The sequence below is a fragment of the Muntiacus reevesi genome, chromosome 13 (genome assembly GCF_963930625.1).
Source record: "Muntiacus reevesi chromosome 13, mMunRee1.1, whole genome shotgun sequence".
Taxonomy (NCBI): Eukaryota; Metazoa; Chordata; class Mammalia; order Artiodactyla; family Cervidae; genus Muntiacus; species Muntiacus reevesi.
In genome coordinates, this window is record NC_089261.1 from 5707065 (window position 1) to 5732480 (window position 25416).

The 25416-nt window shown below is 39.9% G+C and overlaps 2 protein-coding genes across 8 annotated transcripts in view; both read left to right on the forward strand.

Annotated features, from left to right (window-relative positions):
* The window catches only part of CHEK2 (checkpoint kinase 2), a 38115-nt gene extending 33156 nt beyond the window's left edge, over positions 1-4959 (forward strand). For all 5 annotated transcript variants that reach the window (XM_065903905.1, XM_065903904.1, XM_065903907.1 and 2 more), the window contains 2 exons: positions 737-817; positions 1951-4959. In XM_065903905.1, coding sequence (XP_065759977.1) covers positions 737-817; positions 1951-2040 — 171 coding nt within the window. In that variant the 3' untranslated portion in view covers positions 2041-4959. The remainder of the gene's footprint in view (positions 1-736; positions 818-1950) is intronic.
* Positions 4960-6081: 1122 nt separating this feature from the next.
* Positions 6082-25416, forward strand: part of TTC28 (tetratricopeptide repeat domain 28) — a 599164-nt gene continuing 579829 nt past the window's right edge. For 2 of the 3 annotated variants that reach the window (XM_065904566.1, XM_065904567.1), the window contains exons 1-2: positions 6082-6298; positions 23556-23834. In XM_065904566.1, the coding sequence (XP_065760638.1) occupies positions 6197-6298; positions 23556-23834 (381 nt within the window). In that variant the 5' untranslated portion in view covers positions 6082-6196. The remainder of the gene's footprint in view (positions 6299-23555; positions 23835-25416) is intronic. The other variant, XM_065904568.1, reaches the window with a different exon arrangement.

Below are 25416 nucleotides of genomic sequence, written 5' to 3' on the forward strand. Positions count from 1 at the left end.
ACGAGCTGCTCTGGGACTGTATTCTGCACGTGCTACTTTGCAGTGGCTGAGCTCAGCTTTCAGCTGGCCCCAATGTACACATTCCTAACCATGTGGCATTTCACGTTTCTGAAGGGGGAAGCTACACCAGGCCACCTCTCCTGGTGGGCAAATCTTTAAGCCCTGCAGAAATGAGCATCCAGGGAGGTGGGCAGGGGTGTCTATGTGCGCTGCCCCACCCCTCATTTCCATCTCTAGCAGCGGGAAGCACCTGTTCACTTTTTCCTCTCATTAACTCTGGGGTATTGTAGGCTTGCCATCCTTCTTAGAACTCATACAGTGCTTGCTTGGTGAATTTTCTCGAGTGCAGGGTTGCTTTGTTGGGGTGGCCCTGGTAACAGGCTTTCTTGTTGGCAGTAGGAGGGGGCACCTGCTGGAAAGATGTGCAGAGCAGCATGGAGCCAACCCCAGTATCTGGCTTCCTGATTGCCGTCTCTCTGGATCTGGGACGCTTATTCTGAAAGTCTTTGACCACTGAGGTCTGTGGTTCTCTCTGACCCACCTGGAGCACTTAGGGTGTATGGGTTTGGTTGAGCCCATGTTGACTGAGTGTTGACTGCTGATTAGACTGTTCCTTTTTCTCCCCTCCACCCCCATCTTAGCCCACTTCTCTGTTTCCGGGAGCATCCTGGCCCTGCCTTTCAGGAGCTTTCTTTCTCTCATTCACAGCCTACTTAGATTTTCCATTTCTTCACAGGATGAGGACATGAAGAGAAAATTTAACAACTTGCTTTCTGAAGAAGATAAGTTGATGGCTCTGCCCCAGGCCCCTGCCCAGGTATTCTGGATGATGGTCATTAAATATAGGCTAAGTTTAAGGAGCCCATGAGTGGAGGATGAAGAGCTTGAATAGTCTGTTCAGCTGCAACTGCTTAACATATTTTTGTAAGGAGTAATGTCGTAGATACTTTCAGCTTGATCTACTCCAATATCTTTAGAAGATTTAATAATGAAGAATATGTTTTATAAATTAGAGAAGTACAGGTGGGGGTCATTATTCAATAAGTCTCCTGTAAGGCAAGATTGTGTGCGTGCTCAGTTGCTAAGTCTTGTCTGACTCTTTGTGACCCTATGGACTGTAGCCCACCAGACTCCTCTGCCCATGGGATATTTTCAGCAAGAATACTGGAGTGGGTTGCCATTTCCTCCTCCAGTTGATCATCCCAACCCAGGGATCCAACCAGCGTTTCCTGCATTGCTGGTGGATTCTTTACCACTGAGCCACATTGGAAGACTGTATTAGAGGCTCAGATTTAAATTTGCTGAAAATTTAAAAATTTGGAGTGATTGATGACTTACTGATTATAATCTTATTCCTCTGAAGTTCTTTGTGTATATGTTAATATCACAAAGATGATATTTGTGATATTGTGTATATGTTTTGTGTATATGTTAATATCTGCTCATTTCTGTCCTGCCTTCTTTTGGTAACATTCATTTTCCCATTGGTCCCTCACAATTCTGTAAATGGGAAAACACACAAAAGGGTCAGGAGAAGACAACCAAGAGGAGACTGGTTATGCTGCTCGTTTCCTTGTTTTCTTTTTTTCACTGCACCACTTGGCGTGTAGGATCTTAGTTCTCCAACCAGGGATTGAACCTGTGCCCTCTGCAGTGGAAGCACAGATGCTTCACCACCGGACCACCAGGGGAAGTCCCTGCATCTTACTTTCAATAGGCATCATTGAGTGGTTGGAGGCCCCAAGGGAGAGAAATGTCAGTCCAATAAATGTATGTGAGATGGGGAGAGGTGTGGTAGGGGTTCAGAGCCAGTGAGGACGACCAGCATTCTTGGTCCTAGAAGGTTCACGTGAAGTGCTCCAAGATTACTGGAAGCATATTGGGAAACTGATGATTGTGACGAATCCGGAGGTTTTGTTTGAACATCTCTCCCCTTTCCTTTACTTGCAGCCTTCCACAAGTCGAAAGCGGCTTCGAGAAGGGGAAGCAGAGAATGCCGACCCCACAAAGCGCCTGGCTGTGTGCGCGGCTGTCTCGTGAACACTGGTGGACCACGAAAGAAGTGTACCTTCTTGAACCCTTCTGCTGCCATTTTCTTTAAATATGTTTTGTATAGTTTGTATTTTCATTATGGGAACAGCTGCTTTTCCACAACCATTGATACACAATTCAAAATGTGATGGAACCCGGGCTTTGTGCTTTCTGCGTGTTGATCAGCTCTTAACTACATGATTTTAGTGTGTATGTATTTGATACGTGTACTTCTGGTGCTTCTACTTAGGCTGTAACTAGACATGTTTCTTGGGATACGTCCCTGGGTGAGCTGCATACAAATTCTAAAGACCCCTTAGAAAGTTGCAGGGGGTGGGGCACAGCAAGTCAGGGTGGGGTTTGTTGAAACTGGCTGGTTGCCAGAGTCTTTACCAGACAGTTGGTACTTTGGTGCACATACCATGGCCCACTTTTGTGTTTTTTATTTTAATTTTTTAAATTCAATTTTTTTTTTTTTTTTGGCTGCACAGCTTTCGGGATCTTAGTTCTCCAAATAGGGATCAAACCTGTGCGCCCCTGCACTTGAATCATGGTGTCCCAGCCTCTGGACCAACAGGGAATTAGCCCATGGTTTTAGAGTCCCATTCTTACCCTCATGGTCCCTAAAACCACAGTCCCAGATAAGTTGTGGAAATAAAAAACTTCCTGATTATAGGAAAAAGACCAGAAACACTGACTATGTTTGAAATGTGTATAAGGCATGTGGGCTCATCATATTGACCCAATGATGACCAAGAAGACCCTGTGTAAAGTGCCTGCCTTGGTTGGTCTTGTCTAGCGATTCAGTGTGCTAGGTCCTCTGATTACCGTCATGTTATAAGTGGGGAACCCAGACCGAAGAAGTGAGGTGACTTACTCAATTTCACACAGCTCGGAAGTGGCAGAGCTGGGACCCAGCCCAGGGCTTCCTGACTTAAATTCATGTTCCCTATTTGATCCAGACTCAGGGATGTAGACTCACAGACAAAACTCATGTGAGATTGATGTCTAAGTCTTGAATATTGGTATGTTCAATCATGATGGATGGATACAACCCCATAATCTGTGGAACTTGGGACATCTTGGGGACAAGGAACAGAGGCCCTTCAAATTACTTCATGGAAAAGGAGATTTGTTTTGGCCTTACAGAGGGCTGGGCCTGGGAGGCCATCAGGAGCCCAGGCAGTTTTAATGGCTGGCTCCTCTTGTCTCTTTCTGACCCACTGAATTTACTTCTCTAGTCACTTTGGCTGATTGATGCTAGGCCACATTGTAGTTTGCTGACCATGCCATGAGTTGAGTGCCTTGGTTCAGATGCCGCTGCTGAGCCAGGCAGGGGAGGGCGAGAGGCACACAGCTGTTGCCCCAGGCAGTGAGGGTGGTGGTTGGCAATGGAAATTAAAAGGGTGTGTAGGCATTCTGAGGCTTGGCTGGCCTGTTGCTGAGGGCTAGATGGGGATTTAGGTGGTTTGCATATTTAAAGGAATGAGGCGGAGATTGCCAAGTTAGATGGGTTTCAGCTCATTTGAATACTTAATGTGAAGGCTGTGGTTTCTTAGGGCATCTTTCCCTCTTGGGGTAGTCAACCAGCCTGTCTCTGTTCTCAGTGCACTCTCTGATTACACCTACCACGAATAATGGCCTCCAGAGATGTTCTTATCCTAATCTCCAGAATTTATGAATATGTTCCTTTTTCATGGCAAAAGAGGCTTTGCAGGTGTGATTAAATGAAGGATCTTGAGATGGGAAGATACATCCTGTTTTATCAAAGTGGGCCTGTGTCATCGCAGTGTTCCTTTTAAGAGGGACACAGGGAGAGTCAGAAGAGAGGGAGTCGTATTCTTTGGAAACAGAGGAAGAGGCCACAAGCCATGGACTACAGGCAGTCAGTAGCAGCTGACCAAAAGCAAAGAAATGGATTCTCCTCTCAGAGCCCCATGAGGAGCTCTCCTTTTACTTTACACCTTGACTTTAGTCACATGAAACTGATTTTAGACTTCTGACCTCCAGACTTGACAGAATAAATGTGTGTTGTTTTAAGCCACCCAGATTTTGGTAATTTGTTACAGCAGCCGGAGGAAACATATACTCACTAATGAGACATCGGCTGCTGATATGGGGACGCCAAGCATCCACTTCCACTTCTTAACCTCATACGCCACTTTTCATTGGGGGGAATTCTTTTCCCCTGTCCCATGAGTTCATAGCGGGAGGGGGAGATGGTACCTAAGAAGCCAAAGGGGTCTCTGGCGCCTCTCCCCTGGTAGAGCTTCTCCCACTGACCACCCAGCTGGAGGTGGGCACAGGACTGAAACATTAGCAAATGGAGCTAGGATGGCAACGTTAGTAGGAGCAATTAGAAGGGGTAAGGGGAATCCCTTTTTCCACTTGCCCCACCCACCCACGTCCTGGCAGGGCTGACCCCACTCCCTTCCTAGAGGGGCTCCATATGGTTCATTCTGGCCAGTCTTGCTGTGATAGGCTCAGGCAGATGCACGTGACCTGTGGGGCCCTAAAGAAAGAAAACCCAAGCCTTTGGCTGGAACTACTGGGAAACAGTTCCTGCTGTGAATATGTAAAGTCACATATTCACAAATTATGGGAAGTTAGGATGAGAACACCTTTAGAGGCCATTATTCACCCTACCATGGTAGAGGTGTGAGCTGGGAGGTGCCCAGGACACTGGGGAAAACTGCATGAGAATGAAGTCATCACAGACAGAAGCAGAGCTGAGATGTAGAATGACTGAGCTTATTGTTTGAGCACCTGGATCCAACTATCCCTTCAGTGAGGTACCACCTGGGACTTTCACTTGTTCCCTTAGTTGATTTACTTCAGATTGAGGTTTTTTTTTTTAATTAAGAAACAAATTATTTTAATTTTTTTTCATTGTTTGGTCACTTGTGTCTAGAAAAGGCCAGACTAATAAATCCAACCATTTGCAAACTCTAAGAGATCCTTGGACACACTTCTTTTTAAGTAGGGAAAATTAAACAACTGCTGTTTTTGTGCCAACTTCAGGGTTTTCAGAGAGGTTTGGGGCAAAGAATGGAAAGTGAAGATGTGGGAACTAAGAGTCCCTCCAGCCTCAAGGTTGAGAGAACCCCCTCCCAGCTAATTATACCACAGGATTTGGGAGCAGAGCCCCCTTCATTAAACTTTTAGGAGTCTTGGAGGGACAGGGCTGGAATTATACCACTAAGCTTGGAGAGCTTGCTGTGTGCCAGGCACTGTGCTCAGACACATGTGTGCCTCCTCAGAAAGCTCACCTCAACCCTGTGAGGCCTTGCTGCCCCTCCTCTCTTTATGGGCTTAGAGATTCCCCAGTTGGCAAGAAGTGGAGGCAAGGCTTGAACGGAAATTTCCCTTTTCAAGAGACCTTGGTTTTTGATTATAAAATTACTTAAGAGGTTTTTGTCACCAGTTTACTACTTGGTAAAAGTACTAGGTGCGGTATTGCTATTTTATCTGGATTACTTCAAGTCCTCTGACTTGTCTTAGTTGTTAGACTTTCCCCATAAAGGAAAAACAGGCTTCTGGAGACCTGACCTTAATCAGGCAAAGACAGTGGAGATGCGGGACTCGAATTCAGTTTCTCCATTGAGTGTGACTTTTCCAGTGACACAGACATCCAATTGTGCCGCTTAGGTTCATGCACGTGCTCACAGACCACTGCGATGGGGATCTCATCACCTTAGCGGTGTCCTTCCCCTCACACTTCTTGGGGGTAATTCCCTCTTGGGGTAGACCACCGCTTCAAGTTCAAGCAGGTGAAGTTTTTAAAAGGGGTAATGCTACGAGGGGCCTGGTCTGGCGTCGTCCGCAGTGCGGCAGGCGGCTGCGCCCAGCCCAGAACAGCGAGAACAGGGCCTGGCCTGACGGGTGCGGAGGGGGTGGGCGCGAAGCTGGGAAGAGCGGGGCCGGGGCCGGAGGGCGTCAGGCTTCGGGGGGCGGGGGCGCGGCGAGTGCGCGCGTGCGCGGTCGGGGGCACGCGCGGTGGCGCGCGGGGAGCGTGCGCGGCGAGTACGCGCGTGCGCGGCGCGGGGGCAGTGTGAGGCGCCGCGGCGGCGCGCGGCACGGCGGGAACATGGCGCGCGGGGCCGGCGCGCGCGCCTAGCTGGCGGGACCGTTAGCTCGAGGCGGACGCGGCCCGTGCCCCGCGGGGATGGAGCAGTCGCCGCCGCCAGCGCCTGAGCCCACCCCGGGGTCGACCCCAGCACGGAGTCGTAGACGGCGGGAGCCCGAATCGCCGCCGGCGCCGGCTCCGGTGAGTGCGTGAGGGGCGCGGGCCGGGAGACTTTCTTTGTGAAACTCCGTCGGTGCGAGCCGGGCCGGGCCTCAGAGGCTGACGAGCGCCCGCGAGGCGGAACCCGCCCGGCCGTCCGGGTTCGAGCCCTGCCTTGCGTCGCTCGGCGTCAGGACCGGGTCTGTCGCGTGCCCACCTCAGTTTCCGCGGGAGTGTTTGTGTGTGCGCGCCAGTGGGGAGGGGAGCGGTATACAGTAGGCGTCTAATGCGCGCGGTGCCACTCCTTGCCTCCGGCCCTTCAAGGCGGCGACTGCCCGCGGCCCGGGCCCACGGTAAAGGGAGACCGCAACCTCTGGGAGACAGGTGTCGGTGTAGCTCCGGGATGCTCAGGTGCAGACAGCTCCAGGTAGAATCTGAGGGAGTGAGCTGTCCGTCCTCGGAAAGAAGCAAGTCTGTCAGAGTGTTACCACAGAGGGGATTTTGGAATGCTTTACATTTATCTCAGCTGGTGGTGTGGTTGGGGTATTTATCCGTCTGAGTGCAGGAAGCTGAGTGAAATGGACTGAAACCGAGTGAAATAGAGGTGTGGCTCCCACTGGGTGGGATGGGATGCCCCTGAGAACCCTGCCCGCAGACAGCCAGGGTTTGGGAATAAACTGGAGCGCCTGATAAAAATACAGGCGTCACGACTCAACCCAGGCCCAGGCGCTCCAAGGCAGAGAAGCACATTTGAATTTTTAACAAACTCTTAGGTTACTATGGTTCAGAGCTCACCATGGCATCCTGGTATCACTCGCGGTGCTTGGCTCATGGTAGATGGTCAGTAAATATTTGCAGGAAGACTGAGTTAGGGAGCTTCCAAAATAGGAGTTCTTGAGGTATTTTCAGGAGTTTTTTGATGTTAAGATTTCTGTCAGATATACTGTATGTGATTTTCCTCAGGTCCCAACTTAACTTTTATGAATGTTTATAAATTCCTTGTTTTCAGTATATTTTAGGCAAAAGCAGGGTATATACATTGCTTAGTATAAGCCATCAACTGTGTATACCCTAGTTAGATTGAAATTAATTTCTGAAACTGAATTCTGAATAAAAAAATACATTTTTTTTTCTCCATCATTTGGGAAAGCTAGGCTTATAGGATTTTGTTCTTTTGAGGCAGGTAAATATTTACATTTTCATCAAAGCAAATCTGAATTACTGTTTATTCAGAAAGTTGGCAATTTGCTTAAAGCTCTGAGTATTTGTTAATCTTTATGTGATATTGTGAAATTGAGATTTATGTTTAGTTCAGAATCAATGCTGAAGTAGGTTAGAAAGTTATTTGATATTTCTGGGGCTGCTTTTTTCATGTGTTTTGAATTTCAGTAGTTGATTTAATTTTAGTAGTTCTTGTTGATGGATGAAATATGAATGAATAGGAAGACAAAATTTTAGGAATTGAGATGGCATCTGAAGAAGAAAAATTGAAAATTAGGTGCTCTTTTTCTCCCACTGTTTCATTTTTGTAGTTCATGCAGTGTCTTTTAAGGAATTCCTTCTTTTGAGATATAATTGACATGTAATATTAGTTACAGGTGTACAATATAATGGCTTGATTAGTTACAGGTGTATAACATGATTTGAAATTTATATATTGCAAAGTGATCACATTAAGTTATATCATTACAATTTTTTTCTTGGATAAGAGGTTTCAAGATCTGGTCTTTTAACAACTGTCAATTATGCAATACAATGTTATTAACTATAGTCTCCATGCTGTACATAACGTTCCCATGACTTTTTTTTTAAAGTATCTTAAAAAAAAAACCCAGTTTTTTTGAGTTAGAATTATCTTATAATACATAGTCTTTTGTGACTGGTTTCTTTCCCTTAGCACAGTGTTTTTGAGGTTTATCTATGTTGCATGTGTATCATTTATTGCTGAGTAATATTGAACAGGTATACCACATTTTATCTTTTGAAATATTGATAGACATGAGATCCCCCCCCCTCCACGTTTGGTTATAATAAATAATACTGCTATGAACATTTTTGTAAGAGTTTTAGTGAGGATGTAATGTTTTGATTTTTCTTGGACATACCCCATTTCCTGGGTTATATGATAACTCTGTATTAATGTTTTGAAGAACTGAAAATCTGTTTCCTAAGGCATTGCATCATTTTGCGTTCCCACCAGCAGTGTATGAGAGTTTTACAATTTTGCCAGTACTTGTTACGGTTTGTCTTTTTAACTTAGCCATCTTAGTCGGTGTTAAGTGGTATCTCATTACAATTTTGATTTGCGTTTCCTTGATGACTTATGATATTGGGTGTGTGTGTCTGTGTGTGCACGTGTTCGTGAGCTTACTGGCCATTTGTATATTTTTGGAGAAATGTCTGTTCAAATCTTTTGTCCATTTCAGGTGTCCAGTTTTTCATTGGGTTATTTGTCTTTTTATTATTGAATTGCAGGAGTTTTAAATATTCCTATTTGTCTTTTTATTATTGAGTTGTTGGAGTTTAAAATTTTTTGGTTACTAAGTCACATATATGATTTGCAAATGTTTTCTCCCATTCTGTAGGTTGTGTTTTCAGTTTTTTGACAATGTCCTTTTTTGCAAAGTTTTGTGATGAAGTCCAAATTATCTATTTTTGCTTTTGTTGCTCATGCTTTTGTTGTCATATCTAAGAATTCATTGCCAAATTCAAGGTTTACCCCTATGCTTTCTTCTAAGAGTTTTATGTTTTTAGCACTTGTATTTAGGTTGTCAATCCATTCTGAATTGATTTTTGTATATAATGTAAAGCAGTGGCCCAAATTCATTCTTTTGCATATGGTGATCCAGTTGTCCCAGCATTATGTATTGAAAAGACTCTTCTTGTTCCATTGAATGTTCTTTGCACCCTTACTGAAAATCAGCTGACTATATGTTGGGTTTTATTTCTGGATTCTCAATTTTATTCTATTATCTATCCTTATGCCAGTACTATGCTATTTGATTACAGTAGATTTGTATTGATAATAAGCTTGTAATAGGTTTTGAAAGTAAGTGTAAGTCTTGTAACTTCATTCTTTTAAAAGACTGACTTTTCTGGGTCCCTTGCATATGGATTTTAGGATCAACTTGTCAATTTCTGCCTAAGAGTAGCTGGAGTTTTTATAGAGATTGTGTTCAATCTGTTCTTTCAATAATGTTTTATAGTTTTCAGGCCCAAGTCTTAAACTTCTTCCAAAAATTTATTCCTGAGTGTTTGTTATTGTATTAGTTGCTGTTGCACATGGAACTGTTTTCAACATTTCCTTCTTTTTTTTAAAAAAATAGTTTTATTTATTATTGGCTGTGCTGGGTCTTCCTTGCTGCATGGGCTTTCTCTAGTTTCAGTTCGTGGGGTTCTCATTGCAGTGGCTTTTTTGTTGCCGAGCACAGGCTCAGTAGTTGTGGCACATGGGCTTAGTTGTCCATCAGTATGTGGAATCTTTCCCGACCGGGGATTGAACCTGTGTCCCCTGCATTGGCAGGCAGATGCTTTACCACTGAGCCACCAGGGAAGCCCTCAACATTTCGTTTCACGTCATTGTTCATCACTAGTTCATTGCTAGTGTATAGTAGAAACACAGTTGAGTGTTGGATATGTCCTTTTAAACATTTATGTTTAATTGGAGGATGCCCGTTTTACAGTGTTGTGTGTCTGCTGTCCAGCGCCGTGCGTTAGCTGTGAGTGCACGTGCAGCCCCCCTTTGGACCTCTCTCTCAGCCCTCACATGTTATCTCTCAACCTCATTGGTTAGTGGCAGTCTCGTCAAGTTTTCTGTTTCAGATCGTTTCTCCGAAATGGTAAGGAAGAAAGGTCTTTGAAAGCTCAAGTATGGATACAGATGTAGGTTCATATCTCCAGGTTTTGGCTCTGCTACATACTAGTTGAGTTTTTGACACATCTTAACTGTTACTACATCTCAGTGTTCTCATATACGTAATGGGACAGTGATATCCACCTCATAGAATTACTAGTGAGTAAGAGAGAACGTAGGGAGATATTCAGAACAATGCCTTGCGTGTGGTAGGGATTTGGTACTTGTTGTTTATCTTCTTTTGCTAATTAACTCTATTTAAAAGCAAGCCCCAAGGCAAACAAAACTGCCAAACTAAAAAAAAAAAAAAAAAAACAACCTCTTTTCCCCAAAAATACACAGACACAACCCCCCACAAATAAACAAACCTAAAACACAGACAAGACAAAAAAAAAAAAAAAAAAAAAAAGAAACAACCAAACCACAAAACCCACAAAGAAAAAACCACAGACAAAAACCTCAAACCTCTTCCTGTCCCCATCACTTTTCTGTGACCCAAGAAATCCCTGTGAGTGCTTGAGGAACAGTGAAGGACAAAGTCTCCCACACCACACAGTTGTATTATAGAAGGCTGCTAAATCTAGGCTGTGTGTATGATACTTGATAATGTATTTGTATGTATTATTAAAAATAAAAGTGTAACTGAAAGCTGTTTTTCTTCCACAGTTCTTATTAATGTGCTCTTCTTTTAATATTTATTTTTCCTAAAATCAGAAGCAATGCTTTTTCATTCTTACTTCTTTAGAGTGGTTGCTATTTTAGAAAAACTCTTAGAGACAGAACCTGGTGTTTAAACTTAAATTTAATAGTACTTTTATTTTGAGGTTTCTTTAGTAGCTAGGGTAGATTGCTGTTTTCTATAGAAGGAAATCAGAAGCAACAATATAATGTAGATACGGTGCTTGGAACAAATCATGTTCACTGAATGTGTATTTCCTATGAACCAAAGAAAATAATTGTTTATATTGTGTATATGGTGGCTTCCCTGATGGCTCAGATGGTAAAGTGTCTGCCTACAACGCGGGAGACCCGGATTCAATCCCTGGGACGGGAAGATCTCCTGGAGAAGGAATTGGGCAACCCACTCCAGTATTCTTGCCTGGAAACTCCCATGGACAGAGGGGACTGGTAGGCTACAGTCCATGAGGTCGCAAAGAGTCGGACACGACTGAGCTACTTCACTGACTGACTGATTGTAAATATTAGTTAAACAAAAACTTATCTTCAAGATCACAATTAAATTTATAGCCCCCACATCCTCAAACTGATAACTCATAGTTACTTCTATAAAAAATTTAAATCATAGTGTCTTTATTAAAAAAAAAAACAACTTTTGGACTTTCCTCAGGGTCAGTGTCTGAGTCCACACTTCCACTGCAGGGGACACAGGTTCAACCCCTGGTCAGGGAAGATCCTGCATGTGGTGTGGTATGACCAAAACAAAATTAAACCCTTTTATTATTACAAAAACTGCATGTTTGCATTGTATGAAATTAGAAAATATTAGACAAGCAAAAATACCACCCTCATAATGTTGCCAATATAGTGATTACTATTAATATTTTAATGCATAACTTTCTGGAACTTTTTCTGTATATCTGTTTTTTGTTTTGTTTTTTTTGATTGCGTGACTTGTGGGATATTGAGATCAGAGACTAGTTCATTTTATTGGACATCAAAGTAGTACTGGGAGATTGGAGCATCCCTGGTGGCTCAGATGATAAAGAATCTGCCTGCAATGTGGGAGATCTGAGTTCAATCCTGGTGTTGGGATGATCCCTTGGAGGAGGGCATGACAACCTACTCCAGTATTCTTGCCTAGAGAATCCCCATGGACAGCAGAGCCTGGTGGGCTACAGTCCACAGGGTTGCAAAGAGTCGGACACAACTGAGCGACTATGCACACACATACACATTGGGAGGTTGAGAAAGCAGTAAGAGTAACTGGAGAGTAGAACCGTAAAAGTGGGGAGGCAGGTGGTCTTTAAGGGCTCTAATTGCCCTTACTGCGACCACTACCAAAAACCTCTTTTCATCTCCAGACTATATTACCTCTAGGAGAGGAAATTTCAGTCTGGAGAATATACAGTATTTAATAATTAATAGTGTGAAGTTAAATGCAGTATTCTGAAATGTGAGTTGTTGAGATTCTAGTTGACAAATAATGATTATGTTGTGGATACTATGTTGTGGATAAAGAACAGATTGCTAAGAAATACCAGGTGGTGTCAGTAACGCAGGAAACATGACTCTGTGTTGTGGTTTTGCAAGAGTGAAAAAAAGTTTAGCTGTGACTGTTACATAAGGGAAGGAATCTTACTGTATACAGTTTCCCTTTTCATGATTATATATATGACATTTCCATGCTATGACTGCCTAAGTTTGCCATAGTGGAAGTTAAAAAATTGCCATAGTAGTGTTTCTATTAACGTGGACTTAATTTCAGAAGATGGTAGGGAATTTTTAAAATCAGTATTCTTTTCACTTGCAGAAATGCATAAAAAATGTCACTTTGATGAAGATGGAACTTCCTAAGATTATTATTTCCCTCTGTCATCATAAAAGGAAAATCAGAAAACTTGATGTTTATATTTTGCCAAATCATGCATTGGTGTTCATTTTTAGATAATAGGCACAAGAAAAATAGTTTTTGAAGATGAGAAGAAGAAAGTAAGAATAGGTTAGAAGAAAAAACATATTGAAAAAGAGTCAACCAAGTAAACAGAAAGTAGAAGCAAACAGAGATGAGACAAGAGGGTAGTTACTAGATTTAAAGGACAATATTCTAAAAATTGTGAAAGTTGCTCAGTTGTGTCCAACTCTTTGCGACCCCATGGATATACAGTCCATGGAATTCTCCGGGCCAGAATACTGGAGTTGGGTAGCCGTTCCCTTCTCCAAGGGACCTTCCCACACAGGGATGGAACCCAGGTCTCCCACATTGCAGAGGGGTTCTTTACCACCTGAGCCGCCAGGGAAGCCCAAGAGTACTGGAGTGGGGAGCCTGTCCCTTCTCCAGCGATCTTCCTGACCCAGGAATTGAAGCAGGGTCTCCTGCATTGCAGGCAGATTCTTTACCAGCTGAGCTTAAAAATAATAATAATAATATCCCTAGTGGCTTAGTCGGTAAAGAGTCTGCCTGCAATGTGGGAGACCTGGGTTTGATCCCTGGGTTGGGAAGATCTCCTGGAGAGGGAAATGGCAACCCATTCTAGTATTCTTGCTTTAGTGAAAGTTGCTGGACAGCAGACAACTGGATATCCACATACAAAAGGATGAATTTGGACCCCTATCTCACACCATACACAAAAATTAACTCAAAATATATTGAAGACCTAAATGTAAGAGCCAAAACAATACAGTTCTTATCAGAAAGCACAGGTCTATACGTGATAACATTTTAAATGGAAGCATGTTAACCTTTATATATATATAAACCTATATATTTATGAGATTATTATGCCAAGTTATAGCACAGAGGAAGCCACCAACTTTGTAAGACTTACCCTGTGACCTTCGTCTTCTAAGAGTTTGCTGCTGCTAAGTTGCTTCAGTCGTGTCCAACTCTGTGCAACCCCAGAGGCCTCAGCCCACCAGGCTCCTCTGTCCCTGGGGTTCTCCAGGCAAGAATACTGGAGTGGGTTGCCATTGCCTTCTCCTCTATGAGCTTAGTTTCCTGAAATTTAGCTAGTATAGTTTGATACTGGAGAGTATATATTAAAGGCTAAGCACTTAGGTTGAAACAGTACTTTTTATTTTGGAGTGAATTTGTTGTCGGTAAGTTGTGCCCGACTCTTTGTGGCCCCATGGACTGCAACTTGTACCTCCCGGAGTTTGCTCGAATTCATGTCCGTTGAGTTGGTGATGCCATCCAACCATCTCATCCTCTGTTGGCTTCTCCTTCTCCTGCCTTTAATCCTTTCCAGCATAAGGGTCTTTTCCAATGAGTTGGCTCTTCACCTTACGTGGCCAAATATTGGAGCTTCAATATCAGTCTTTCCAATGAGTATTCAGTGTTGATTTCCTTTAGGATTGACTGGTTTGATTTGGTCATTCTCATTTCTGTCTCAGAAATTTTCATGTTACTATGATTTTGGAATTCAGGCACCTTTATTGGACGTTTGACCTTGTGTATAGTTTCTTGTCCTTGGGAAAAGTGTACTATGGGGATCGCACAATTTCCTGAGAGAGTACGAAAAGCAGTCACAAATGCTTTTGTTCTGTATGTAATATTTTGTGTAGAGTGCTGTCTTGAATCTTTTAGTTTATGCAGAAATGGGATTTTTGAAACTTGCTCCACTGTCAAGTAATGCTCTTGTTAAATTACTTCCTAATCTCTATGAAGATTTATGAGGACTATTTATAAAAATTGTTCTGGAAATTGGTCATAAATTCAAAATATACTTCATAAAAAGTAAAATTTTCATTAGGTATATTTGGAAGAGTCATGTAAATTATAAAATACTGTATGTTGGCAGTGTTCCTTCCATTAAGTGTAGGGTCTGTTGATTTCAGATTTTAATCACTAACATTTTGTGTTTACTATGTTTTATGCACTGTTCTAAGTCCTTTACATAAGTTAACTCATTTAATTCTCACAACTATCTCATGAGATAGTTACTATATCTCTTTTTGCACAAAAGAAAACTGAGGTACTGCAAGGTTACTAAGTAGTATCCTGTTCAAGTTCCACAGTTAGGAAGCTGATTTGCCCTGAATTCTTAAGTTAGTAGTTAGGCTCTGGAGTTTACTTTTTTAACCATTGCACTAGACTGATTTGAATGATCATTAAGCAAATAATAATCCATTATAACTATCTTTTGCTATGGAATGTTAGACTTACTGCTGGACAGTAATATAGGAATGCCCCTGGATATTTTGTAAACATCTAGTTTTCACTTTGGGGTTTAAGGTTATGTTGGCACAGTATTCTGAAATTTGAGTCTTTATAATGATGATAGAGCAAAAGGATGAGTACTTGAAACTGAGTTTATTATTTCACTTTATTATCTCAACTTTAATCAAAATATAAAATTAACTGCAGGGTAAGCAGTTTATTTTTAAGTATTTAAAGTTATAAAACTGTTATTAAACTAATACTTAATGCAGTATCTGACATAAATGTTTCTTGAATGAATACTGGGAATTAAACCAGATAATGAAGAAAAGTATCAAACAAAATGAGGATATATAAAAATATTAGTTTTTAAGATAGTAAAGGAATGATTGTAATTTCAGATGCATCTCTGAAATAGAAGAATTGTAAAATCATTGCTTATATCTTCCTTTCTTATTAATGAAGGGAATCAGTCTTTATAATGCAAATTAAAAGTTGTTAACTAAAAATAAAAAATAATTAACACTATAAGTAATTTATTGATTCAGAATTTTAGCCCAAGGACAGATTTGAAAAATAAAAATACAGTTTTAGTTTCCTGAAAGAAGTTTTTGGTTGGTTAAAAAATGGATTCCAGAAATTTATTCTTCATTTGAATTTCCTGTGTGGGTAAAATGTAGATATCTACTTAATAAATATTAATTTTTGAGCTTATTCCTTTTTCTTTAATTAAAGAGTTGGTATAGTTAAATGTCTCAAATAGTTTTACACTGTTCTCTCTCTCTCTGCATACCTGTATATATATATTTGACTGCACCATGCAACTTATGGGGTGTTATTTCCCTGATGCAAGAATTGAACCCAGGGCCTCAGCAGCGAGTATAGAGTCCTAACCACTGGACTACCAGGGAATTCCCTACTCTTCTGCTTTAGAGTACATATTTATTTCTAGTTTAAGTTGGAGAAGTTAGATTTAGTTTGTTTAATACTAGTTGAATTTTTTTAAAAATATAGTTGGTTTGCCATGATTGTCATAGCATTAAAAAAAAGAATTATTTGTTTGGTTGCGCTGGGTCTTAACTGTGGCATGTGGAATCTGATTTCCTGACCAGGGAATGAACTCAGGGCCTCTGTATTAGGAACACAGTCTTAGCCACTGGACTACCAGGGAAGTCTCTGTCATAGTATTTAGATTGATCAGAGAAAGTTGTGAAAGTGAGTTTGTATCAATTTGGCTCAAACATTAAAAAAAAAAGTTTCTTCTTGTGTAGTATTTTATCGCTTTTTGTGTATAGTTACTTTAAATGCAGCAGTATTTTAACATTAACTTTAAAAAATACTCTCCTGGAGGTGTCGTTTCCTTTAGATGAAATCTCCAGGTTTCAAGATGAGATGCTTAAGTACTTTGTCTCCCGAGAGTGCACTGTGAAAAGATTGCTGTACCAAAGCATGGCTATTTTTAATAGAAGTAATTAGACCTTTGCAATATTGGAGTATCTCTCCTTTTCATCAGGTGCACATCAAAAGAACCAGGACCAAGTGCATTAGGCATCCTATGACTATTGCAAAGGGTGAAAGTTTATGAATTCCAAAAGGGGTGGATCTAAGATTTAGAAGGACCAATGACAATGCTTTTGGTTAAGGTATTTGGAGAGCCTCTACAAATTTTTCCAATCTTAATAATGCCATTTGGGCATTTGACTAAACCAGAGGATTGAGGGTGGTAAATACAGTGAAAGTGTTGTAAAACCAGCCAAACTACTCAGGCTTGTTGAAGGAAGTGGCCATAGAAGGTGTTCTTGATCACTGTGAAGTTTGAGAGGCATTCTTTTGGTAGGGATAATTTTTTTCCTAAAGGACTTTTCAGCCACAAAAAGAGGCAGTAGCCTGTCTGTAAGGGAAGGCTTCCATCCAGTGTGATAACATACAAACCATGACTAAAACATATTTATATTCATGAGACAGAAGAAGTTGTATGATATGCATTTTGTCAGACCTCAAGTGGTCCACTGGGCAGTTTAAAATGTCTGAGAGCAGTACTAACAGGCCTCCCTGGGTTGTTCTTCAGGTAAATGAGACAAGTGAGGCAGGCACTTTTTGTGGCCTTGTTATTGTTTTCTCACCAATATTGATTCATGAAGGCTATCATTTTGTTAGTAGATCAGTGGCTTATTGCAGGTACGATGGTGAGGATTGAGAATTTGAGAGTCTCTGGTAGGACTGGGTTGTTATTTGGTCCAAACCGGAGTTTTCTCTTTTTATCAAGTCAACAATTGTTGAGTTTCCAATCCTGTTTTTGTTTTTCTGAGGCCATTGTTGGGCTTCTTTAGCCAGTTTTCCTAAGTTATCATTTAGGGAAATATCCCTTTCGACCATGACAGAGGTTTGGCGATTGTTGGTTCCTTTAAGGGTAGCATTCCTTGCAGAGATGTCAGCAAGGTGATTTCCTTTAGCTTCCAGAGAGTCAAGTTTAGAATGCCCTGGAATTTTAATAGCTAAAGTGGCAGGTAAAAGTATTGCATCCAATAATTCCTGAACATAGGGACCATTTTAAGTTTAATTTACACTAGAAGTGAGAAAGCCATGTTCCTCCCACAACATTTCAAAATCATGAGTTATCTAAAGCATATCTACTTTTAGTATAAATATTGGCAGTTTTGTCATTGGCTAAAATATTCAGTTCAGTTGCTCAGTTGTGTCTGACTCTTTGTGACCCCATGGACTGCAGCACGCCAGGCCTCCCTGTCCATCATCAACTCCCAGAGCTTACCCGAACTCATGTCCATAGAGTTGGTGATGCCACCCAACCATCTCATCCTCTGTCATCCCCTTCTCCTCCTGCCTTCAATCTTTCCCAGCATCAGGGTCTTTTCCAATTAGTCAGTTCTTTGAATCAGGTGGCCAAAGTATTGGTGTTTCAGCTTCAGCGTCAGTCCTTCAATGAATATTCAGCACTGATTTCCTTTAGGATGGACTGGTTTGACCTCCTTGCAGTCCAAGGGACTCTCAAGAGTCTTCTCTGACACTACAGTTCAAAAATCATCAATTCTTCAGCCTTCAGCTTTCCTTATAGTCCAACTCTCACATCCATACACGACTACTGGAAAAACCAGTAGTCCTTTGACCTTTGTTGGCAAAGTAATGTCTCTGTTTTTTAATATGCTGTCTAGGTTGGTCATAGCTTTTCTTCCAAGGAGCAAGCTAAAATATTGGCATGCCTCATTTTACTGTGCTTCGCTTTATTGCACTTTGCAGATGCTGCATTTTTTTTTTCTTTTTTACAAATGGAAGGTTTGTGGCAACTGCTTTGAGCAAGTTTATTGGTGGCATTCTCCCCCTCCTCCCCTCCTGCCCACTTCATATTTGCTCACTTCATATCTCTGTGTCACATTTTGGTAATCCTCACAATATTTCAAAAAATTTTTATTTTATTTGTTATGGTTATCTGTGATGCTAGTATTGTGGTTGTTTTGGGGCACAATTAACTGTACCCGTATAAGATGCCAGACTTAATTGGTAAATGTATGTGTCCTAACTGCAATGCAGACGATCTCTGGGTCAGGAAGACCCCCTGGAGAAGGAAATGGCTACCCACTTCAGTATTATTGCCTGGAGAATGCCATGGACAGAGACTCCTGGCAGTCTGCAGTCCGTGGTGTCACAGAATCAGACAAGACTGAGTGACTAATGCTGCACCACCACTGGATGAATGGATTTTTTATAATTCTAGCTCTTGTATTTTGTGGACCTGTTATTTTTGTTTTTCTGTGAGACACATATTGGATATGGGAGGTAAAGGAGAATCTGCTGCTTCTGTCACTCCCTTTATAGCCATCACTGTCTTGTTTCTTGTAACTCAAGTTAGATTTTGGTCTTTTGCTCCACTGCAAAAAACTAAGCTGAGGAGATGGGGCAGGAGGAAAGCCCCTACCGACAGATCTGCTGGGTTTTGAGGAGTGGTTTTCTTTCTTCCCCTTGAAGAGGAGAAAACTTTTTTCACTGGTACATTTAAAGCTCTTCAACTATAGAGAGTCACGTTTTGGACAAATGCAACACAGAATGCTCAGAGGACCTGAGCTTTTAAACTTTGGAGGTCTAAGCTTTACTGTTGGCCACTGCTAAGTCTGTCTGGTATTTCAAAGGGATACTGGGTGCTGCAAATAGACACTGAAGGGGGAAACTTATTAAAGCTGTGGGGGAGAAAAGTGCTACTCTAATGAACACGAAAATGATAAGGAAGTGAAACAGCCTCATTACTGACATGGAGAAAGTTGTAGGGGTCTGGATAGGAGATCAAACCAGCCACAACATTCCCGTAAGCCAAAGTCTAATCTGCAGTAAGGCCCTGATTCTCTTTACTTCTGTGAAGGCTGAGAGAGGCGAGGAAGCTGCAGAGGAAAAAATTGACGTTTTTAGAGGTTGGTTTATGAGGAAAGAAGCTGTTTCCATAACAGGAAGGTAGAATATGAGACAGCAAGTGCTGACATAGAAGCCAGTTATCCAGAAGACCTCACTAAGGTAATTAATGAAGGTGGCTACACTAGACAACAGATTTTCAGTGTAGATGAAAACAGCCTTCTGTTGGAAGAAGATGCCGTCTAGGACTTTCATAGCTACAGAGGAGAAGTCAGTGTCTGACTTTGAAACTTCAAAGAACAGGCTGACTCTTATTAGGGCTATTGCAGCTAGTAACTTTAAGTTGAAGCCAATGCTATTTACTATTCAAGAAATCCTAGGGTCCTTAGGAATTATGCTATATCTATCTACCTGGATGACAGTACATCTGTTGACAGCATGGTTTACTGACTGTTTTAAGCCCACTGTTGAAATCTATTGCTCAGAAAAAAAGATTACTTTCAAAATAGTACTGCTCATTGACAATGTACCTGTTCACCCAAGAGCTCTGCTCATACAAATGATGCTATTATGAATATCCTGGTATATATAGCTTTGTTTACATAGGTTAATGTATCTGAAGTCTAATTTACTAGAAGTAGGAAAAACTTCTAGAATTTGAAGGGTGTGTATCTTTTGCATTTTTTTTTAGATATTCCTAAATTGTTCTATGATTACACCAGCTTGCACTTCCACCAACAATGTATGTGTGGGACTTTTTCTTTATCCTCTTACCATTAAAATGTATTTTTTTCCCCCATTAGTAGGAGAGGTGAAAAGTGATATTTCATGGTTTGATTTTCTTTTAAAATAATTGAAGCCACGCATTTAAAAATATGATTAAAAGCCATATAAATTTCCTTTCTCATGATCTGCCTGTACATATTCTTTGCTTTTTCCACTGGATTTTTTTTTCTAATTTATTTGTAGATTTTTATATAGTAAGGGCTTCCCTGATAGCTCAGTTGGTAAAGAATACACCTGGAGTGCAGGAGACCCCGGTTTGATTTGTTGGTCAGGGAGATCCCCTGGAGAAGGGAAAGGCTACCCACTCTAGTATTCTGGCCTGGAGAATTCCATGGATTGTATAGTCCATGGGGTTGCAAAGAGTCAGACATGACTGAGCAACTTTTACTTTTCTTTCACTATATAGTAAGCAAATTAGCTTTTTATCATGTATTACAAATAGTTTTTTTTTTAAACTTACTTGTGACTCATCTTTTTACTTTTTTAAAAATAAGTTTTTCCATGCAGATATTTATACCTGATAAGCATTTTTTATATCATTTGAATAGTCAAAATTTATAACAGAACTGGAGCTATGTTAAGTAATTGTATGTGGCTGAATAGTCTGAGTCAGTTTGGTCCATATGTTATTGACACTTCTATCCTTTTAAGATGAGTCTGTCAGAGGGTCAGAAGAAAACAACAATGTTAACGGATGTTGACATTCGTAAACTATACCTATATGAAATATATGAGGAAAGAAAGAATATCAGAGGAATTAAGTGGTATTTCAAAACTTTGCTTTTTTTTGGATAGTACTGTATATTCGCCTTAGTAGTCTATGAATTTAATATGGCCATTTTTCCCGGTATTATATAATCTGAGAAATACATGCAAACCTTTTTATTTTTTTTTTCAAACTTTTAAAAAAAATCTCTCTGTATTGCCAAGTTTATCAATTGCAGAGAAGATAGAGAAGGACAAAGGAAATTATATCTCTTTTAAAAAATCATACACGAAAATTGCCATTTCTTAGCCTCCTAAGAACCACATTGTAACCAGCTGAGTAGACTCAGACATATTTTGACAAATTAGATGCTTCTGTGGACACCTACTAGAGTGTATTTTTCTGTTACATTTGTGGGCATTTTGTGATGATGATGGTGTTGGAGAACTCTAGTATTTATAATCTTTCTGCACTGGCACTAACTTTTTCATGATGTTTTTCTTTGCTCTCAGAGGCATTATTTAATAGTTTACATCAGTGGTTCGAGCATTTTCTTGTCCAACTAGGTACTCCATCAAAAAGATACTTTGATCTTATTATGTATAATAGCTATCTCCTCTATCAGATTTACAATGTGTGAAATAACTCTTAGCAGGCTTCCCTGATAGCTCAGGTGGTAAAGAATCTGCCTGCAATGCAGGAGACCCTGGTTTGATTCCTGGCTCGGGAAGATTTGCTGGAGAAGGGACAGGCTACCTACTTCAGTATTCTTGGGCTTCCCTTGTGGCTCAGCTGGTAAAGAATCCATCTGCAATGCAGTAGACCTGGGTTTGATCCCTGGTTTGGAAAGATCCCCTGGAGAAGGGAAAGGCCACTCACTCCAGTGTTCTGGCCTGGAGGATTCCATGCACTGTCTAAGTGTCTTCCACTAAAGAAGAAACTTATTTTAACTTTGTTCATCCCAGTCTCCAGAGGACCTAGGGGTTCCTTGGAACATATTTTGGAAAATGTTACTTTGTATTACTGTATATGGAGATAATAGAATGCAGACTCTTTTCTTAATTTGATTCTTATCTATTTTGAAGTAGAACCAAATTACCCTGAGAAGCAAGGAATGCTGTAATAGTAGGATTATGTCTTTTTCACTTTTAGGCCACATATGAACCTAACAAATTTTACTTCTATTACTGTTACTGCTATTTTTATGTTGTACCCCTGAATTTTCAATTGTTGAATTTGTTCTATAATTTATGGATAGTACTGCCCTTAAGTAGAGTCATGATGATGACTGTTTCCCAAAATGAAATATCTTATACATTGTTAAATGTCTTATATTGATCCATTAGTTTGGTGTGGCTGAAATTAAAAAATTAATCAAGACTCTTCAGGAAAATCCTGGTCATTTGCTCAATGTTCCATAGTCCATTCACTTTCAAGAAATATGTTTCATGATCATAATTAAAAAAACACAAACAGAACCCTAACCAGAGTATACATTGTTGGCTACTTCTATATTAGTATGAGGAATTTGAGGGATATAATTTGGGCACTGATGTTTGAAATTTCTAGAAAATTTTAAATTGTCCTAGAAAACTAGGATATGATACCCCTATGAGTAGAGGAAAAAATTTGATTGCCTATGTGGGAGATTGGCTTGGTCGTCTTCCTCCTCTCTGTGGAGTCTGTTCTTTTTTAATGCAACTACCTCAGTGAGGAGTCTGTTACTTTTGTACCTGTTGTATCTGTTACCTATTAGATCTGTCCACTTTTGAATGGAGGGACTGGACTGAGTCTTAAAGGAAGACGTGGGGAAGGAATTTAAATTTTTTGTTTTAATATCACTTAGGGCAAGCCTACTTGAAATTGCGAACTGTTTCTCTTGACACTGCTGTCTTAAGCATCTATCCTTGGGATTCTAATGCAGTTTCTAATTTTCCTTTTTTAAAAGTGAGTAACATTTGACTCATTTATTCCCTTTTGTTTTAAGGTCACTGCTATAAAGTCATAGAAAACTTAGTGATTTGGAAAAATCAACGTCAGAGACAGGGTTTAAATTGCCAAGATACAATTTACGGCAGGTTTTTTTTTTTTTTTTTTTCCTTTTTGATGATCTCCAAAAACTGATGTTTGTCTTTGAAATTTCATGGTGGTAGGCAAATTATAGTTGCCAAATTTGCCAGTCTAAAAAGATTCCTTGGTACGTGAAAATTTATTTTTTAAAAGGTTATTATTTTTTTAAATTTAAGACTTACATGTGCTCATTGTGTCACATTGGGTTAAAAGAAAATTTTAAGAAAATAACTCATAATCTTGTATCCAAATATAACTTAGCATGGTTGATACTTTGATCTTGTTCCTTTTGTTAATTTCCTAAATGCAGCCATCTTAACATAATTGAGATCGTGTTGTCTGCATTGGTTTGCATTTTGTTTTTTTCTTAGCATAACTTTAAATTGCCAAGGAAAAGCCTGATTAGTTTTTGCATTTATTCGTTCATTCATTCTCTGAAACAAAAAATGTATGCATATATAAATATATATGTTTGTAACTATATGTGTATATATGAACACACATACATATATACATATGTATTTAAGGTACTGTGTTTGCTGCTTCTTGGAAAGTGTGTTGTCTTTCTGGGCACAAAAGTTAACTGTAATATAAAGCAGACTATGAAGAATGTCCATATTCTTTTGAAATTTCAACAAGGAACCTCTCTGGATTAACTGAACTTTATCTCACAGAGTTTCTTTATTTGTAGATTCCTCTCTTTGGTGCTAAGAGTATTGGCCGGAGAAGTCCTGATGGACCAGTGCTGAGCAAAGCTGAATTCGTTGAGAAAGTTCGTCAGAGTAATCAGGCCTGTCATGATGGAGATTTCCACACAGCTATTGTTCTGTACAATGAAGCCCTGGCTGTTGACCCTCAGAACTGTATCTTATACAGCAATAGATCTGCAGCCTATATGAAAATCCAGCAGTATGACAAGGCACTGGACGATGCGATCAAAGCTCGACTTCTCAATCCCAAGTGGCCAAAGGTAGAAATTTCCTCTACTTTCACAGAACCTTTTGTGCGTCCTTATTTTAATGTAACTTTTTATTGACTGAGTACAGTTATTAATATTTTAATAGTCTGTACTTCAACAAGATGTGGAATTGGCTTCATTGAGCTGGAACACTAGTGAATGCCTTCCTTTTTTATACTTTGGAAGTTTGCTTTCCGTGTCTAATTATTTTCCTTTGTGTTTGAGATATACATTGTTGTTTTTTACTCCAGCTTACCTTCTTGATAGGATGCATTCTAGTTATTTATCTAGGTTTTGGATATCTCTTTTTTGCACTGATATTTCAGATGGAGTATTATGATTGTATTTCTTCAGTTTAAAATAATTTTATTCTCTAACAACAACTGCTTGTTTTCAGAATGGTAGTTGATCAGAGAAGCTTTTTTTCCCTAATAAATCAGGATAATTATCTATATTCCCTTGAATAGTTTAAGGCTTGAGTTGTTATCTTTATTTGGTATATGCTTTATTTTCATTGTGCCTGTTCACCTTCTAACATCCAGTTTTAGAAATGCTTTCTTAAGATGTGATCAAAGTGTTTGCGGTTTTTTTTTTTAAATTGAACTGCAAACCCATTTCATTCTATTTTTGGCTTTCTGTTGGACTAACAAATGTTAGTGAAAATTTCCCAGAAATTTAAAAACGATTCTTACTATCTTATTAGTGATATATCATAGTCATGTTGCTTTCTGCTTTAATTCTGGTAGGTATTTTTGGCCTCAGTCAGTGGAATTTCTAGCAATGCTGCTACCTTATAAGTTGTTTAGGATTCTGTAATTCCCTAAAGGATTTCTTTTGCAACTATAATCACTGTAAATGAAACCAGATCTGTTTTTTAAAAAATGTTACGTGACACTGTTTGGGAGTTAGATTGTTGTTTTCAAAGGACAGACCTAGGTGCAAATTCCTTCACTTCTATTAATGACAATATGGCTTTAGATAAGTCTCTTAACATCTCTGGGGTTAAGATAAATGGAATGATAGTACCTATCTTGTAAGGTTATTTAAGAGTTAGAGATTATTTGTTACTTGTACATACTTGGTGTTTCGTGTATAACAGCTATGATTGTGCATTTTTATTAAATGTTCAAATTAGTTATTCTACCAAACCTTAGTCTGTATCCTCTCTTTTTCTTTCTTCTTTTTTAAAAGCCTGTGATGATACAGTGAGCCCAATAAATATAGAGAGCTTAAATTTTAGATTAAGTGTCTTCATTCCTTCTTTATTGAGGTCTACTTATTTTGTGTTCTTATTATTTGTGAATAGCTTCAAACTTTTATCTTTTCCCTTTTTCTATGTCATTTCCACTTTCTCATGTCCACTTCTTATGATTTTGCACAGAAAATGGCTGGAAGGTGCACTGTTATGACCTTTTTAAGATAATTTCTCTCAATTTTAGTCTCTGATTTTTTTCTTTTATGATAAATAAGTTTATTGTATATTTAAAATTTGCATTAATATTTCAACTCCATATTTGGCTTTAAGCAACAAGATTTAGAATTATATAAAATATGTTAGGGTTTGTTACTGAAGTCATGAAAGGGTCTTTCTATA